The sequence below is a fragment of the Phasianus colchicus genome, chromosome 2, assembly GCF_987193195.1.
Source record: "Phasianus colchicus chromosome 2, bPhaCol1.hap1.1, whole genome shotgun sequence".
Lineage (NCBI taxonomy): Eukaryota > Metazoa > Chordata > Aves > Galliformes > Phasianidae > Phasianus > Phasianus colchicus.
The window spans coordinates 15,973,774-15,992,907 of record NC_143437.1 but is presented as its reverse complement, the minus strand read 5'-3'; the positions used below and the strand labels follow the sequence as shown (position 1 = coordinate 15,992,907).

Below are 19,134 nucleotides of genomic sequence, written 5' to 3'. Positions count from 1 at the left end.
CTCTCTGCATACTTCCTTTTAGTAGCATCTGTGAGAAACATTGACTTTTCATGCTGTTCAATCTCCTTGCACACTAACTACTGCATCTCTGTCCCTCTTTTTACAGGTTCCATCGGGGTTTTGGAAACATGCCTTTATATGTTCCTTTGTACTTCTCTGAAGCATCAATCATTCTTTTCTAGATACTCTAGAAATACTTTTAAGCCAAGAAGGTTGTTTTTGGTTTTCCTGCCTGGTTTGGTTTTGTTTTGTTTCTGTGGAAGGCTGCTGGTTTTAGAGCAGCTGTTCTTGCTGAGTTGTTTCCACTTTCTTTTCTCCATGGTAATTAACAGCTGGAGTTGAATAGTTCAACATCTTCAAAATTCAAATGAAGTATGATATTAACAGTATAAATCACATTATGGCACTCATATCCTTTAGTAATGCAGTTGTTTCAGAAGGGTGGTAACATGAAATGATCGTATCTGCATTTTTAATGCAAAATATAATTTTCAAATGAAATGTCAAATGACAGTTCTTCGTGACTGAGAAATAGATGGTACTTTTGTGTCTCATTAGTGAAGGCTTGCTTCTCTTCAATCATACTCTTAAAAGTGTTGACATGCTCTTGCTAGCAGGGTCACCTGTACCCTTCAACTTGATCTTTAATTTAACTCATTTAAATAGGAGGAATTGCGGTTATCCTAGGCAGTCTGTGATCCTGATCCGTATAGCTGGCTGCTGCACTTTGAAAGGGGCATACGCTGGGATTTGTTCTTGTTTAGTGACGGATTTCAGTGAGTTTGTGATGAAGTAATTAAAATGCTCTCGTTATTTCGGGATTAAATTCTGCCCATCTCCCCCCTTTCCACCCACCCCACTATGAAAAGCAATTATGTTTGTATTTACTTAACGATTTCATGCGCTTAGTTAAAAACAGAAGGACCTGATCTTTCTTTCAGATGATGATTGGAAAATGAATACCTTCCTCTGAAAAGCCATATCTCAACAGACCTGGCATAACAGATAGTCTTGCTTGTGCCTGTTACTGTCCAGCTTTTGTGTGAGAAGATAGAGCAGTTTTTTTTTTCCCTACCTCTCATTACATTTATGTGCTCTTATGAGCAGGCAGGCAGACTGAAGAGTGTATATGTGGGTTGGAAATGACCTTCAAGATCACAAAGTCTGACCATCAACGAACCATGCCCCTTTGTGCCACATCTGCACGTCTCTTAAATCCCCCCAGGGATGGAAACACCACTACGTTCCTTAGCAGCCTGTTCCAGTGCTTGGCTGCCTTCTCCTTGAAAAAATTCTTCCAAATGTCCACCTAAACCTCCCCAGTGCAACTTCAGGGCTTTAAATTCCAATAGTTCTGGCTTTTTCTGGGCAGGTGTTTGAGCTTGTAGTTGTTGAAAAACATGGATTAAAAAGTGCTGTATATGTCATGGGAGAAGTATGTATCTGTCTGAGGAAAATGTGAAGTAAAGACCTTTACACTACAGAATTGAGTTGAAATACATAAGCTGCCATTTCTGAAGGCAGCAGAGGCACACAGATGTGTCATGAATACTGAAAGTAATTGTCCCCCATCATCCAAACCTTTTGGCAATAACAGTAAGCAAAATTTCTCCAAAATCTGTATCCAAGAGTGTACGAGACTAAAGATCTTTTATTTGAAGCTGCAGTTGTACCACAATTATGCTTTCCCTGTCAGTGTTAATTCCATTAGTTACTGTTGGGAAAAAATGAAAAGAACTTAATTTCTCTGTTGCTAGGTGATGTTTCCGTATAGGTTAGAATACAGAGTAAGGAACACGACTATCTTTCAGAGCTCATAGAATAGATTGTAGCAATGAAGAGGGAATCATATTTAGACCAACAATATAAAATTATACTCACAGTAACATGCGTTGTCTTTGGAGACTCTCCTTACTGCAAGCAATTAGGCTCTGTATAAATCTCTGCATTTGTGTTCTTTATTGGATGCATCAGTTCCTGAAAGCCTACGTGTTAATTAAATTTGATATTAAATTTTCCCAGTCCTATGTGAGTTGTCTTCAGATTAAGTAGTTCATTTTTCTGCCTTGCCTACTTGAGAACCAAAGAGGAAAAAAGATTGTTTTTCAGTTTTTAATTTTTTTTATTTAATGAAGTATGACCACTCAGATAAACAACTAATGAGTTACCACTTGTCACTGTCATAGCAGCATATGGAGAGTTTTGTTGTTTCCGCATTGAGGATGTCAAGATCTCCAAAATACACATTGCTCTGTTTTATTTCCTTTTGTGAGGGCGATGCCTCATGTATTTATGTGTATGTTGAAGACACGTGAAGCTGTGAAATCAGACTTCTTTGTTTCAGATGTTTCACTTATTTTATATGAAATGCCTAGTTCTACAGCAATCGTAAGGCTGTCTCCAGCCTCGGTAAGTATTGTGCTTGGAAGTAGAAGTTAACATGTGCAATCTGAAGTGACACCTGAATCATTCGCCTCATGTTTGCTTCATATTCAGCCACTGAAATGAATTGTAGCTTTTGTTCTTATGACAACTTACCTATGTAGTTACGAAGACAGAAGAGAACTAATGGAAGATGAATTAAATGTATATTGCTTAAGACTGAGCGTAGTCTTGATATTTTTCAGGCTCTGTATCTTGTTAAAGCTTAAGATCAGAGGCTTAGAAATCAGGAGTCCATACCATTGTTTCAGAAATGTCTTTCAAAAAAACCAACAGATTTCAAATATGAAAAGTGATCCGTTAGACGTTACTGGAAGGCAATCTAGGAGTTAAAAAGGACCTTTTACAACATGAGGAAATCCTTGTCTCATTAGACCAAATGTCTGTCTGAGCATCCCATCTCCAGCAGTGGCACATGCTATGGGAAGAAAATAAGAATTGGATGAGCACGCGGGGATGGGCAGCTCTTCAGAAAATCATAGAATTATAGATGGCCTGGGTTGAAAAGGACCACAATGATCATGTAGTTTTAACCCCCCTGCTATGTGCAGGGTCACCAACCAACAGACCAGGCTGTCCTGAGCCACATGCAGCCTGGCCTTGAATGCCTCCAGGGATGGGGCATCCACAACCTCCTTGGGCAACCTGCTCCTGTGCATCACCACCGTGTGTGTGAAAAACTTCCTCCTAATATCTAACCTAAACCTCAGTTTAAAACCATTCCCCCTTGTCCTATCACTATGCACCCTTGTAAACAGTTGTTTCCCCCTCCTGTTATACACTCTTTTCAAATATTGGAAGGCAAAAAATCCTCACAGCATTCAGTGATTTACAGTGTAGAACTTCTGTGTTTTGTATATTCGAGTGTTTTTTCTCTTGTGAATTTGTTAACTACTTTTCACCCCTGTAAGTAGTACAACAGTGGTACATTCTCTTTTCTGGAGATGGAGAAGCTTGTCTTTACTATAGAAGACAAGGTCAAGGAAATGTCCTCTGCACTTGAGCACATCGAGGTTTGTGATGTGTTGGGTTCCCAGAGGAGCTGATAAGCCTTCAATGTGCCTCTGTGGAAAAGAAAAATTACGTGTTTTCATTAAGCATCTGAGTCTAGGCTCTGTAATTTATCTTGTCACTTGTAATAGAATATGTAAGTATTCCCTTTAGAGATGCTTTCTCATATTTCACATGTGTGGAGAATTTTTTTTCCAAATTTTGTTTTCCTTTTGATTGGAAAAAGGAAATATCATACCATTTTAGAATTCATCTGCTAACAGAAGTTACATTTTAATCCAAGCCGAAGCCTGAAAATGAATATTAGTGATTGGAAAGACCTTACAAGGTTCCTTAAGATAATATGGGTGCACAGTTGTAATGGCACTGACAGGCAACAACGCACTAAAATAATTGTGCTTGTTATAACACATTCCTGTTTTAATGTTGTCAGTATTAATGTGGATTTGTGGTGTTCTGCTGCTGGACTGTTTGTCATCAAAAAACTGAAACAGAAGTTGCTTGTTATGTGGAAAAAATGAGCCTTCACTCACAAAGTTAATCCTTTCTTCTCTTTTTGTTCCCTTCCATTTTCCAATTTACTGCTATTTGTTTTTCCTTTCTTTTTGTAGCAAGCTAGCTGGGAACTCTCATCTTCCTCGAGGCAAAGAAACCTGCTTTTAATCTCAGTTGATCAGATCTTGATTCTGTTTTTTAATATATTTTACACCAAGTTTACGAGTAATGCTTGCAGGTTACTGAGGTGTGACCTAATACACATCTCCTGAAGCAAGTGCTGGGCTGTCTGGCTTCTGAAATCAGAGAACAACATAAAAGTGCACAAAACCAAATCCTTTGCAAATATTACAAGAATCTTTTATATAGATTGAGTGAAACAGAGTGGCATCTTAACTGTTGGTAGTTGTTGATGGTCAGCTTGCATAGCAAGCATGCTTTCAACAAAATTCAATAGTGGATCTTTTTTTTTTTTTTTTGGCCATGCAATAAAATCTTAGATATCACAAATTTCCCTTGTTTGTAGCTTTGTGCTATTCAGTAACTAGCTGTGTGGTGAGTTTGGTTTTACAGCTTGGGCCATTTCAGTAGTAATGGAGTGCATGCAGCTTCCCATTTCACTGTACCGGCACGGAGGCAAAAGAAAGATAAGACCATAAATCACTGAGATTGCATACCTAGCTATGCTGTCTTCATCTCAGAGTTTTTTTTCCAGTGTGAAAAACACTAAGGTTACTGGCGTTACTTTCACCTCTGTGAGAGATTTTTCCTACATATGCATTATGTATATGCTCTCCAGTCATGCTAGTGCTTTGCTGCCAAGTCAGATCGACCTTTCTACGGTCAGATTTTGATTTTCTTAGTTGCTGTGTTGTCTGTTGTAAGCTGTGTCCTCACCATTGTAATCTTCTTGACTGTCGCCTATCCCCTCTGTATTCTACTCCTGTCACTGTCTTAAAATCACTTTGGTATCTGACATCTTATAAAGAGCTCTCAGCTCTGGAGCCTGCAGGCTTCTGATATTGCATTAAATACGACTGCTTTCCAAACAAGTGATGATACTACTAGAGATTGATTAGATAGCTACACTTTGGTACCAACTGTGGTGTTTCCCTCTTGTTCTAATATTATCAGATTCTGTTCTGTGATTGAGGCCAAAATGAGGTTTGTTCTGACCTCATCTTGCTGGATCTGTTGACATTGACTTGTCTCCTTTGCTGCAATACAATCTATTTGCTCTAACTTCTGCTGCTTTCCCTGTATTGTCAAGAAGTAGTGTTATGGTGTAGACATTTAGATGCTAAGAGACTCAGTGGGAGCAATCCTCAGCCACTGAATTCGTGCCAGCAATCATAGTCCACGTGAACGTGAAAAGCCACATCATACTTCACCTTAGTGAGGTATGCTTACCAGCAGTTTTTGTGTGGATCTGTAATGCAGCGTTATCTTAGGGTATTATTAGTATTCATGTGCAAAAATCTGGTATCAATCACAGCATGTATTTTATTAGAAGTAACGACAGCATCACATTTGGTAGCATCTTGTACTTTGTAGTGTTTTGTTTCTTCCTCTGTACTTGCTTTGTAGTGTTCTGAGTGCCAACTATATGATTCAGAATTTTCTTTCTCAAAAAAGAATTGCAGTCAAACATCCCAGTTGGGTTAAGGACTTTTGCCTGAAAAGGTGGGCATTATGCCTTTGAAAAAGCCCCCTTGAGCCCATATTTGAACTTATCCAATGCAAAGAAAGCTGAGTACTGAACAGTAGCTCTGGAAATACTGGCTAGCTCCTCATTCTCACCTTGATGTCAACATAGCAGGGCTCCCCAGCAGTGTAAAGTTTGCTATGAAATACATACCTCCTCAGCCTCCTTCAACAATTCTGTATGCTAGATGAAAAATCATGGAGTGGGTGAAGTTATAAGGGAACTCTGGTGGTCAACTGATCCAAACATCTGCAGACAGTGAATGTTCTGCAGGATCACCAAGTGAGGAGGCCAGCTGAGTTCTGTGAGGAAGCTGTTTGGTTGTTTGGTGCTCTGTGTTCCTTCCTCCACCCACCATTTCCAAGCAATAACAGAGTGCTTTGTGTTTAATTAGAACATGAAAGTATCTGCAGATTTATGTTGGTGGTCATCTGTATTTTGTGGGTTCTTTTAAGCAGGCTAACTTCGATATTTTTTAGAAAAAAGACGTTGACTCTCATGAATGTGTGTCCTTGGCCAAGTGCTTAAAGGTATTGCTGATATGTGCTCCTAATGAGTGATTGTTTTTATCTACTTGAGAATTAGTACCTTACTGGTACTGGTTGGGAATGTCTGCCCTTAAATTGTTTCTGAAAATCCTTTTAAGAATGATGTACCTAGCTGTGTGCATGTCTGATGGCAGTCATCAGTGGGAGAGGCACATTTACCTCTGCAGCAGATACACATGTATGTAGTAGGAAATTACTTTCTTAGCAAGGCACTAATCCTACAGTTTAAATCCCAGTCATGGTAGGGTTAACTCTGGTTGTTTTTTTTTTTTGGTTTTTTTTTGGTTCAGTTTCCAGTATATGAAGTACTTGTACATTACTTACAAAAACTTTCCTATTTCAGCGACAGCTGAGGAGCTATGGAAAGGAGCTTTGGCAGAGACTGGTGTGGGAGTAAAGAAAGGAAGAGGAAAGAGAAGGAAGAAAAAGCTGAAAAAAAATCTCAACAGAGGCCAGGAGATTGGGGAAGGTAGGTTCATAAATAAAGGGTTGAAGAATGTCTCAACCTTTTCATATGCAGTGTTTTTTGGTTTAACATACTGATAAGTTGCTGTTAATTTCTGTGATGTCTAAGCAGCTTGAAGTATCTCTGTTTTCTGAAAAAATAAAAATCCTTATTTTAATACAGTTCTTTGATTTTTAAACACAAATTGTGTCACAGAAAACACTTCAAATGTGTGAGTACTTTCTATTTTATTGCACTTTTCCAATGCACAGATTTCAGTCCTTGTTTGGCATAAAACTTTTTTCCTCTTATTTTCAAGGACGTTCCGGTTTCCTCTGGCCAGGGCTTAATGCTCCTCTGATACAAAGTGGGAGAGTACAGGCACTTAGTCAACGGAAAAAAGAAGAACGAGACAGAATTCAGTCTGAGATTATTCAGCAGAGAGATACATGGGAGAAGAAAAGAAAAATAAAAATGAAGAGAGAGGGAGGATGGAGTGGAAAGTGTTGGGGAGGTGTCCTTCTGGATCCACCTGATCCAGGTCCTAATGGAGGTAAGAAGACTGGATTAATATCTTTCTTAATCTTATTAGCCTTTTTGTCAAGAGGTGGGTAAAAGGGAGGTCCAGACTTTTCCTGTGATTTGAAAATTCAGTTTGTACTTCTGTCTTGAATCTGTCTGTACATATGCTGATATGTTAATTAAGACAGCTGAATCAGAGAACAAGTTGCATTTACTCAAGTAAAATCTGTTAAATCTCTGCTGTTAGATGAATGTTATGGACTATCTGATATACTGCATTATGGAGTAGTGTGTCGTGTTACAGACTGTTATAGAGGTTTTGGAGTGTGGAAATATTTTTGTGTGTTTAGAGTCAATTGTCTTGAGTATGAAAGCCTGTGCCAGTGCCTCACCACTCTTTTGGAAAATAAATGTTTCCTAATATCCATCCTGAGCCTCTCCTGGTGCAACTTCCAGGCCATTCTTTCTCGTCCTCTCACTGTTAGCTGGGAGCAAACACCAACTCCTACCCTGCCACAACCTACTTTTAGGCAGTTGTAGAAAGCAGTAGGATCACCTCTGAGCCTCCTCTTCTCCAGACTGGCTAATAGTATTGCTATGATGGAAGCTGACCTATTTTGTGATGTTTTTAACCATTTACAGCTTTTGTGTGTTGTACATTAAATACGGCGGTGATTTATTTTCTTGATTGTTGTTTGTTTCACAGTTTTAGAGCATATTTTTCTTTAATAGTACTGTAGACTTGTTTTTCATAGCATTTCTGCAGCAGAAGAGAATGAGGAAGAATATCAGATATAATTTAATAAAAATGCTTCAATATAAATGCTGGCTTGCACTGATTTCCCAAAGAGTATTCCAGGTTTAATTTGGAAAGATTGTATAGCTTAACTTGTGGTTAAAATATTGAAGAGATTCTGAGGTCAGTTCAGGTTTTCATCAGTTCTGTTATTACTTTCTGTGTGACGTTCAGACAAAGCTGTTAAATTGATGTCTTGCTTTACCATTAAGAAAGTATTATTTTTCTTCCTGTGTCCTATGCTGATTATTTAGATTGGACAACCTTTAGAGACTGTTTGCACCTTAATTCTCTTGCAACCATAATACCTAAAAAGATAATGTATTGGTTCCAGTTGGAAGCAGGGGTACCTAATAGAGCACAATGGATGTGAATAGGTTTTCATCTCTAATTATGGCAGGAGCTGTGCTATCGTTATAACAAGAATGGTATTACGCTTTCTAGGAAGTTACCACTTGAACTGGATTTTTTTAAAGCTAGATTTCTTAATAGATGTTGATTTTTTTACTAAAGAAATAATAATAAAATTATGCATTATAAATAAAGAATTGCACATTGTTTTCTCTGTTTTAAAAGAACGCATGACTGGACTCATGTTACAAAGCACAAAACCTGCTTCAAAAATAATGCCTCCTATTTCATTACATTAGCCCGTGATGTCAGAGGCAGATGGTGGTATGGCAGCAGGGTTTGAACCTTCCCACCAGTATCCCATAACAGTTGTTGCTATGTGACAGGTGACAGCAGAGGGGCAGTCTGACACAATGGCATCTAACATGGAATTGAATCCTTCCATGCAGAAAAAGTGGCACTCATTGATGCTTGCTGAACACTTATGGAAACCAATCAGTGGATGTGAGCAGAGTGAAAGTTAGGCTGTGTGGGCAATGTTCTCCTAGCAGTGGTTCTGTGCAGATTGTTCTGAGTGCAGCATGCAGACTTTTGTTCATCACTGGTGAAAACGCATAGCTAGTGGTGGTGACTATGTTAAAAAATAGTATTTGGTAGCAGAGAGTTTGTTCTATCAAATATTTTGTGCCCTTTGTATCTGTTGCAGTTTCCATAGAAACAAGTAGGAGGCATTACTTTTGGAAGAACATATATTTGAGGCCTTTTTTGTAAGAAAGTAGCTAATAATCTTCGTTTTTAGATGTGTTCAAATCACTTTCTACTTACTGCTGAGATGGATTTATAAACTACAGCTACATAAAATTGCATTCTTCTTTAAATTATATTAACTGCAGGGAGTTGTGCTGATATGTAATTAATACAAGGAAATGTAATACACTACTTTTTCCCCAACAGAAACTTACGAGGATTTTGAAACAAGAGTCATTGAGGTAAGCAGTACAAAACTTTCAAGGACTTTAATTGTAATTATTTTATATTGAACTTGTAATTATTTAAGTCTTTGCTAAGGCAATGTTACAGAAGTTAGTCTGTTGTTTCAACTGCATGACATAATCTGGCATTCTGTTCATGGAAACTTCTCTGAGGAAGCAATATCTGATTGGAATGAGTGGCTGTGAAATGGAAAGTGCTTGCAGATAAAGCTTTAACAGTTCCCATGCAACTGTAATACAAGCAGTGTAGATTCTAAAATACTTAATCTTTCCATTGCATGTCCTTATCATCTTTTTTCAAACATAGAGTAGCTATGTATGTGTAACTGATTGTATGTGATCCCTTGGCTGGTGTGATGTGATTATCTGGTTACTAAATCCAAATAACTGGAGATATTTGCTCACTGTTGGCGATGCTTCAGGCTAAAAGTCAAAGTCTTCAACACTGCCAATAGAAGTTGTTTTGAAGGCCCAAATTTTTCATGATGATTTTAACAGAAATGCCCTTCAGAATGTGGTCAGAGAAAGAGCTTTTTAAAAATGGTGAATTTTGTTTTGAAAACAAGATCAACTATTAGTAATAGGTTTTGAATAGTGAATTGTAAAGTGTCAGTAGTGCAAATATGTGTTGTTGCTTCTCAGTGGAGAAGCATTCCAGAAGAGACCATTAACAATTAGAACTATGCATGCTCATGCTATTGCAAGTTATTTTGTCTACCATTTATTTTATTTTCTAACTTCATACATGTTTGTTACTTTGGAAGCCGTGGAACTACTTGAAGCCTTGTTAGGGCAAGTCCTGACTTCAGAAATAAGCTCATTTCTTGTGACTCATTTGCTTTCAGTGGAACCAAATGATGCTGAGCATCCAGAAAAGGCAGTAGCTGTGGAAGTCAGAGCAGTATTTGCCCTTTATCCTTGCATTCCCTTCTCTTCTACCCATGTCCTAACTCTAGTGAGATTTGTGGTCGCTGTGGCCAGCTAATTTCCAGCTTTATCAGTGTTGTATACAGCTTGAAATCTCAATCCCTTGTAGCTTTTCTTGTCAGTTTATAAATACTTGACGTGTTAGAAAGGACTCAATATTTTGCTGAAATGACTGAACTATTAGAAAAGCAAAATTCAGCAAGGTGTAGCAAATTGGCCACTTCCAGCTGGGGGCATCAAATTGGTAAGTTTGGCCAAGTCTTTCTTGTTCATTAGCACTGATCTTACTGGTGAAGGTGAAAGAGCTGGGAGAAATTCAGTGTTCCTTTGCAGCCCTCTTTGATTGGGTTGAAATCTTAGAGCTGCTTTTGTCTCTTGGAGCCCTGAAGCCCAACTACAGGACCACAAAGCAGGGTGAATACCTAAGAACTTGTGAGATCCTGGATTGTGCTTTTAATAAATTGAATTAAACCCTGCTATACAAATACTTGGGGGCATAAATCAATCCAGTGGCTTTGTGTTGAAAGTAATTGCATAAACTTGTTTCTTCAGAGTATTCTCATGTTGCTTACTTTAGATGAAATTGCTTATAAGATTTGTCTCAGAGTTACCATCAAAATCTTATTTGCAATTAATATTTAACTACTTTATTATTGGAAAAAGTATACATGTCTAGCTGCAGCATTGAAAAGACTGCTTTAATTTCCAACCATGATCTTAGAGCTGAGATATTAACCTGGAGCTGTGCACGTTCTCTGACAGAAACATAACAAATCTCTGCTTAAAACAAATGTCATCTTTCTATCACTGTGAAAAAGAGTGACTGTCCAATGAGTTGCTACAGAGTTTTAAATAAGAAGTGTTGACTGTTCATCACTTTACCCTTGTCATTATTACAATTTTGCTTATTAGACAGTTATGTGAAATACTGCCTGTGTTTTTAGCCAGTGTTGTGTTATACCACTGTCTAGACACGGTGTTTATACTACTCTGACTTTCAATTTCTGTTTAGTTTCACTCTGAGCATTTCATCTCCTGTTCTGCTACCAAAGCTGACTTGTGATGCCTGTTTTGGAAGGAATCATACTTTCTCTGTACCACTACCAGATACCATCCCGTATCAATCTGTATTTTAAAAACAGTTGCTATTTAAGATTAACTTTGATTTGAATGAGTGAAGTGGTAGTGGTATGTACAAGTACAGATGAAATAACACACAGTTGAAAATTAATGTGCAATCAGTTTTCTTTAGTGGAATGTTTGATCACAATTCAGTACATTCCATATGAAAATTCACAGGTAGTGTATTTATGTGGACTGAAAAAGGAGTTGCATGTATACCAAAAAACTGATGATTTTTTCAGCAATCTTAAAACCTGTTTTCTTTATCAAAATGTAAAGCACAACTGTGTATTCTTTTTGCTGTTTGCAGGGCCCTGTTCAGCCAGTGTATCACAGTGCACACAACCATTTGCCATAACAGAGTCCGCACCGCACTGTGCCCTTCCCCCTCCCCCCATGTGCCAGTTTCAGCCCGTGCCAATGGCACATAGCTGTGTGGTTGTTGGGAGCAATGGGTGTGCGCCCAGGGCTGTGCTGTGGGTTGGACACGGCTGTCTGAGGGGCTTGCTCTTACTTGCAAATTGATTGAAGGCTGAAAGGAGTACAACGATGAATCTTTCCTCCCTTTTCATCTTGGGCACGCTGCAGGTACCTTACTAATAGTGTGTCTTTAGCCACTGAAACCCATTCCCCGTAATTTAAAGGAAGGGAAGGAATTGTCAACTGTAATCCTTCATCCTAAACGTAACAACAAAATGGATTTCACCTCTCTCATGTCTATCCACTTCCCAAGTGTCCAGCTGTCAAGGGCTTGAAAACCATTTGAAGTGTTCTGCTGTCTTGGGCCTTGCCATGTAGCTTACTGATTCTGACATTCCTTTTTCATACTTAAGTTAATGTGGAATAAGAATTGATTTTTTTGATTGTACTTCTGCTACGGTTGTTACACATAAGTGTTACTGTAACAAGCCTTGCAGGTCACAGTGTTTTCAATTAATTGAAAGGTCATATTGGAGAGTAGTGACACTTCCCAGTCAGCAGCCAGTTTGGGTTCTACATTAGGTATTTACTGAATTGGGCTGTTCTGTATCTGCGTAATTATTTACAGTTAAATACATTAAATAACAAAAAAACTGATTGCTATGCAGCACTTCCATGTGCTGTAGAAATCTTTCACTGCTTTGTTATATCTGAGTAATAAAAAAGCACTTGACAGGCAGGCTAGGGATGTACTGTTATGACGTTGCCACGGATGTGAGAAAACAGGAATATATTTTACAGAAAAACACATCTGCAAAAATACAGGGGCTGCTCTAAAAGCAATGCCACTGATGTTACTATGTTGTGCCAGGTTATCAGAGGTTGATATTGGTGTATGGCAGTAGAGGCGGAACCTTCCTGCCAGTATTTCATTACATTTTGTTGCTAAGTGACAGATGGTAGCAGAGGGGCAGTCTGACAAAAATGCCATCTAGCGTGGAAGTGCATGTGGAGCAAACATGTGGAACTGAATGCCTCCATGTGGAAAAAAAACTACACTCATTGACATTCATTGATGCTTGCTGAACATGTATGGAGATCAAATAGTGGATGTGAGCACAGCGAATTGATGGGTGATACGTTTCAACAGTGATGATAGCAATGTGAAAGATGAGCTGTGTTCTGGATGGCCATGCAACAAGGTGTCACACCATGAAATGAAGAGCTTCCCAGTGTGCTCATTCGTGGAAATTGGCAGATTGCAAGCAGGGAGCTGTGTTTGTAGTTAGATATCAGCTTTGAAGCATTAGAAACAATTGTGGCAATGTTACAATATGGCAAACACACAGGATCAGAAAGAACACCACATGCACCTTTTTCAGTGCCTATTTTCAGGCTGAAGGTGACAACTTCCTTGATCACATCATTATCAGTGATTCTGTTTTCCCAGAAGCCAAACAAACTATCAGCTCTGACCACCATATTGCTGATGCTGACTAAGCTGAAGGCTTGAAGTTCTCAAGTCAGGCCAGGGAAGAAGACGACCTTTTCTCTTGCAATACAATAACACCAGGCCCTATATCAATTTGAAGACCGTGGAGCAGATTGCCCATGTTGGCAGGACTGCCCTACCATAGCAACTATATAGTCTGGATTTGGTGCTTTGACTTCTGTCTGTTGAGACCAGTGAAACAATACCAGTGACTGTATGTTGGTTTTGGTTTTATATTAACTTGTGCTACTTGAAGCAGGTTGCTTGGGCTACCTGTTCCACCTAATCTCAGAAAGGTGGTGTAGGGAAAGCACCTCTGGGTCCATTTGCTCCAGACCCCTGCTTCAGCAGGGCCATGCAGAGTTACTTGCCCAGGTGGTTATTGTCAAATAAATGCTTATATTTTTGTCTAAAATCACAGTGGTGGCATTAAAAAAAACATAAAAAATAAACCCTAAACGATAGCTTGTGTTATGACACCATTTATCTTGTAATATGTTCAGAATTAGAAAATGAAAGCTAGCAGTCAAAAAGGCTGGAAAGCATATAAGTTCAGTGCCCCCTTTGAATCGTTCACGAATCGTTCATCTAAGGATGAAGATATAGCACTAAATAATGTATTTTGTACCTGACAGGTATGTTTTTTCTTGTCTGACACTGAAGTTGCCAGCTGCAAGAAGTCTGTCTGTAGAGGGCTTATTTTTTGTGTTCATATTTTTTCTTTTTCCCACTTTTTTCTAGTAAAGATCAATTTACTTGAAATTGTACCTGGGATTATACCTAGGTTACTGCAACCTTTCAGGTGGCAGAATGGTTGGATTTTTCAGTCAGACAGTTGTGTCCTGCCTTTTTTTTAAACTAAAGAAACACGGGTGTTTAAATATTTAATGACAGAAAGTCAAAGACTTGATTTAAAAAAAAAAAAAAAAAACCAGGTTAGGCAATGCATTGTTTACATAGGCCACAACGTATATGTGCTGGTACTGTCCTTAAAGCAAAAGCTACTTTCTGCAGATAAATGTACATGGATCCTTGTGTTTGTGGATAGAGCATGGTATGATGTTGAGCTGGGTACTGAGAATGAATGTTGGCATTACCCCTGGCCTTGTTCTTGAAATCCAAACTAATTTCTTGTTCTTTTCAAGGTTATCTCATTCTTTCTTATGTTGTATGTAAAACTTCATATGACTTTATTCTTCTATCTGTAGTTGGTTTTTTTTTGTTTGCTTGTTTAATTATTTGGTTTGGGTTTTTTCCTTTTTGTGTGTGTTTTTTTTTCTTTCTTTCAGAGTCTGTAGAAAGGGATGGTAGATGATAGGACAAAAAAATGTTTTTAACACTTGCATACTAAAAATTACTTAACTGGTTCTTCTGAAGATAAAATCAATTACATTGAGTGGATTATTGGGTGGATATTCTAAAAAGCATCTGAATGGTATTTTCCCAGGAATCAAGTTATTGATGAGCTCTGCTGGAGGCTTTGAGAAGAAATAGTTTTATCTTGTAATCAGTATAGTGTGCAGTAAATGAAGCCAGATTCTGAGATTTTGCCTGAATCTTGTCTTTTCTTTTTCCATATTATCTCCAGTAGCATGCTTTTATGACTTAATTCTCAGTTGAACTGACTCAAGTTTGCATGTACTTTGCAGTTGTATCATAGTATTGGCAGTTCATAACTGAGCCTTGGTGTAACAAGAATTGATTCAACACCTGTAATTTTGTAAAGGTGGCATTTTCTGTCAAGTGAGGTTGGTTGGATGGTGGTTATTTCTGTATTTTCTCCAAATGCCAAACTGTATTCAGGCATGGTTTTTCTTGATTACATGAGACCTGTTTCAATGCAGCATTTTGCCTCTGCTGTTGCATGGCACTTAAAAGCAGGACTGAAGAGGTCAGAATTCTGAGAGTATAGTCTGCTCATTCCTGGTGTGGGTTGCACTGCTCATTTGCAAGGCGGGGATAGAAGTGCCTAATTGGAAAAACATAGGAATAGCAGCAGCCAAATGGCTGGAGGTCCATGTTTTTGCAATAGAATGTCACCTGAACTTACCCAGTCATTCTGAATGTAGTCCTTGGCAGTTATTGTTGGGGACAGTGTGGGAAGGTTGGTTGCCTGGGAACTCTTGACTTGGGACAGTTTAGGAATGGAGACACTGGAAACCACTAGGCTTTCTGTACCAAACTACAGAGAATTGTCTTACCTTAGGAATGGTATAGGTTGGTTTTGTGTTGAAAGCAGTGTCAAAGTCAGAAGTAAAGGTTTGGTGGGTCGAAGTGAAAGAACCATGTCTTCAGTGTTTCTGTTTGGATTGTTATAAAAGGTACATGGAACTGTGGAGAAATATCTGTAGGTAGTATGAACACAGAGAAGATTCTAACTGTAACACTCTATAGTAATTTGCATCCACTGAGCAACTATGAATTGCCTAGATGTAGCAGGGAATCATAAGTAGAATATAAACCATAGTTTCAATTTTCTATGAAGTAGCAAGAAAACACATTCATACATGTTTGCTTTAGGAGCACAGAATTAATCTCGGTGGGCTTAACACTTGTGACCAGAAGAACGTTCCTTATGGCACAGTCAGAAGCCTTTGTAAGTCATTGGAAATAGTTTTTTAGCTGTTGTTTTTGCAAAGGGCACAACAGAAAAGGCTTGTTATGAAAGGAAATACTGCTTGAAATTACAGTGTCTGAGATCTATTGCTTGACATCCTTGACTGAAAAATTATATGGTATAAGAGATACTCTGAGTAACAGTTTACTTAAAATGAGATGTTGGCACATATGTATTTTGGGGTTGTAGAGATGTAGATTTTGATTTGAGAACTGCAGGCAAATTTTATGCTCCAAGGATGATACCAGTGATGTCTTTTGACTGATAATGAAAGTTACCTGACAGTTTCTATGATGATAACGTGTGAAGCAAGCTGTTATAGGAAAGAACAAGAGTTCAGACAGGAAATGTAAACATGTGCTATAATCTCTTCAGGTTGGATTTCTTCAGGAAAAGGTTAACCACCGAGCAGGTAGTGAAGCACTGCGTCAGGCTGCCCAGGGCAGTGACCGCAGCACTGAGCTTGCCTGAGATAAAACAAGCATCTGGATGAAGCTCTAAGTCACGTGGTTTGATTTTTGGATGGTCCTATGTGAGGCCAGAACTTGGATTTGGTGATCCTTATGGGTCTCTTCTAACACAGAATATTCTGTGATATTTTTTTTTTCTTTTCTGATGTTCTAGGAGTTTGGCATGCTACCTGCAACTGCAGTCATCCTATGAAAAGGAAGCGAAGCCATCTCAGATTTGATGTGGCTTCAAGAATTGTGCTCAGATATGAGCTGTAGCATGAAACCACACTTAGGCCTACTCTATGTCAGTAGGGCATTTGGATTGCATCATTTTATCTAGTGAGCTATGAAGGAGGATTTTATGCATGTTACGGGAAAATTATCAGCACTAACCCGAGTTTTATCTATAGTTTCTCTGCAAAATGAACTTATTTCTAACTTGGATGAGAATTGTGCCTGTGATTTATCCCGGAGCTGTGATGAGTCAACCTTTGTGGAAAAACCCCTCAAGTATCTAATCATAAACTTTCATATGATTTGTTCAGTGAGGGGTAGAGGAATCCATTTCTGTGTAATGATTCTTCTGATTACTGTATGCAGTAAGCACACAGGGGATGGATGTACAGTGAACAGGATGACTGAGGCCCCCCTTAGCCTCCTCTTCTCTAGGCTTACAAAGCAAGGGACCTCAGTTGCTCCTTGTACATCTTCCTCTCTGGACCATCTTCATAGCCCTCCTTTGGATTCTCTCTAGTCATTCTATGTCCTCCTTATATTTTGTTTTGCTACTGATTGAATCTGGATACAAGAAAGCAGCAGTCACATCTCTCAGCCCAGCTTCAGAAGCTGGACCCAGAGCTGCAGGACATGGTGGCCATTCCTAACATCTCTAACACTGTTCTAATTGTTGGATCTGGGAGCATAGCAGCCTGGCCTTAGTTGGGCTACGAGGTTCATCTTTATCTCCTTATCAGACCATGCTGATATTTAATATGAATCCACTAACTTCTCCTTGAGAAGAGTAGCAGAAGAAAACTAATTTACCTTCTGGTGCACTTCCCCTGCTACTGTCCACCATGTGTGTGCTTTCAAGGAAAATATCTCACAGTCTTGTCACTTGTCAGCAGGACTAGTTTTGTCCTACATCTAGCTTGTGCAATTGAAATCATAGAACTATAGAATTGCTCAGGTTGGAAAAGGCTGTCAAGATCATCAGTCCAACCACAACCTAACCAAACTACCCTAACAACCAACCCATTGCCAAATCATGACCGTGAGAACCACATCCAGATGGTTTTTTAATACTGTAGTTTTATGTTATACCTGAGAGAAGCTCTGTCACTGTGGTATACATCTACTCTGTCCTTGGTGCTTTTCACAGAGAGGAGAAGGCTAATACAGACACAATCTAGCTAACAGGAGTTTGATTTTTGTTTATAAGACATGCAGTTTTATTACTTTATCCTCTCAAGTATACTGACTTCCAAAGCCTTTTAGCTGTGTCCCTCTGTAGGATCACTTGCATGAAAAGGATTTTGTTTTAGCACCCTTCTCTTGTTTTATTTTCTATCACCTTGTACCTTAGTATTGGACCAGAGGATCTTCTGCCATGAGGTGTTCAACCTGCATGGATGCTCTCATCAGCTGCAAGGGAGTAGCAGTGGTCACAGGTGTATCCCAGAGGTGCCCAGATTATGCTTTATAGAAAGGAGGGGTTACCATGAATGGTCAGTTGTGTATTTTTTCTTTTTCACGAGAGGAAAGCTAACAAAGTATTGGGCTTTTTTTCCTGTTTCTAGCACATTACAATAAGCTGTTAAGTGCTTGGAATAACAGTGGAAGGACTGCAGCATCCTTCCAGGTTTCTAACTCTACTTTGAAACTTCGCTTGCTATTCCTTCTCTTAGGGAATGCTTGATTTGGTTTCGTTCTGCATTTCAGATGGAAGAACAGTATCTCTGCGCTTGAAAGCAAGCTTAATCTGCATTGTTGGCACTGAATAATGGAAACAGAGACAGTCAATTTGAGACACTGTGATTAAGGTTGAGCATGTGTGTTTTGGAATTGAAAAAATTGACTTTAAATCTAGCTTGAATTGCAGTCTAGCAAATAAGGGTAATTGCGTCTTAGTTTCAGTCACAATTTCAGAGGTCATGCTGTTTTAAAAGTGGCAAGCTGTTACATTGTGTATTAATTAATTCCAGTGCTGCTTAATGATACGCTTTCAGTTGAATTGCTTTAACTGCAAAGTGGAAGGGAAGCACTTCTGAACGCACTCCAGCAGAGCACTGATCACTTTGATGTAAGGAGGCACGGGGGTGTGCAGGGAGAATCTAAGGACACAGTTGTTCCAGCAGCCGTGGCTGCCTGGGCACATTATCAATCTCGAAAAACCTTTACAGCATTTCAAGAGAGATGCAATAGCACTGATTGTGATGGGTGACTGAACAGAGTTTCCTTCAGAGCTGTTCAGAAACAGCTGACGAGTGCAGTTTTAAGAAGAGGCTACTGGAGAAGCTCATTGTGTGTGTCTTTCCTGCCACCTTCTGGGTAGGGTAAAGAATAATTTTGAGTTGACTTCTACAAACATCACATTATTTATTCTTGGCAATATGTATGTCAACCGTTCATTATGTAAAGTATGTATTTAGATTGCTCTGCACAAACTTTTGTCTTCCACTGCCAAAATAGCATTCTTTCGGTGCTCCTGGAGAGAGCATCGCTCTGCTTCAGTCTCTTCCTTTCATCATTCTTTTGCTTTTTCTGTAAATAACCTATTTCCACAGGTACTTCTATT

The 19,134-nt window shown here is 38.9% G+C and overlaps 1 protein-coding gene across 1 annotated transcript in view; it reads left to right on the top strand.

The window, feature by feature from the left end:
* MRPS5 (mitochondrial ribosomal protein S5) overlaps window positions 1–19,134 on the top strand; it is a 41,423-nt gene that overhangs the window by 7,007 nt on the left and 15,282 nt on the right. The window contains exons 3-5 of the mRNA XM_031597276.2: window positions 6,545–6,670; window positions 6,966–7,199; window positions 9,270–9,304. Coding sequence (XP_031453136.1) covers window positions 6,545–6,670; window positions 6,966–7,199; window positions 9,270–9,304 — 395 coding nt within the window. The remainder of the gene's footprint in view (window positions 1–6,544; window positions 6,671–6,965; window positions 7,200–9,269; window positions 9,305–19,134) is intronic.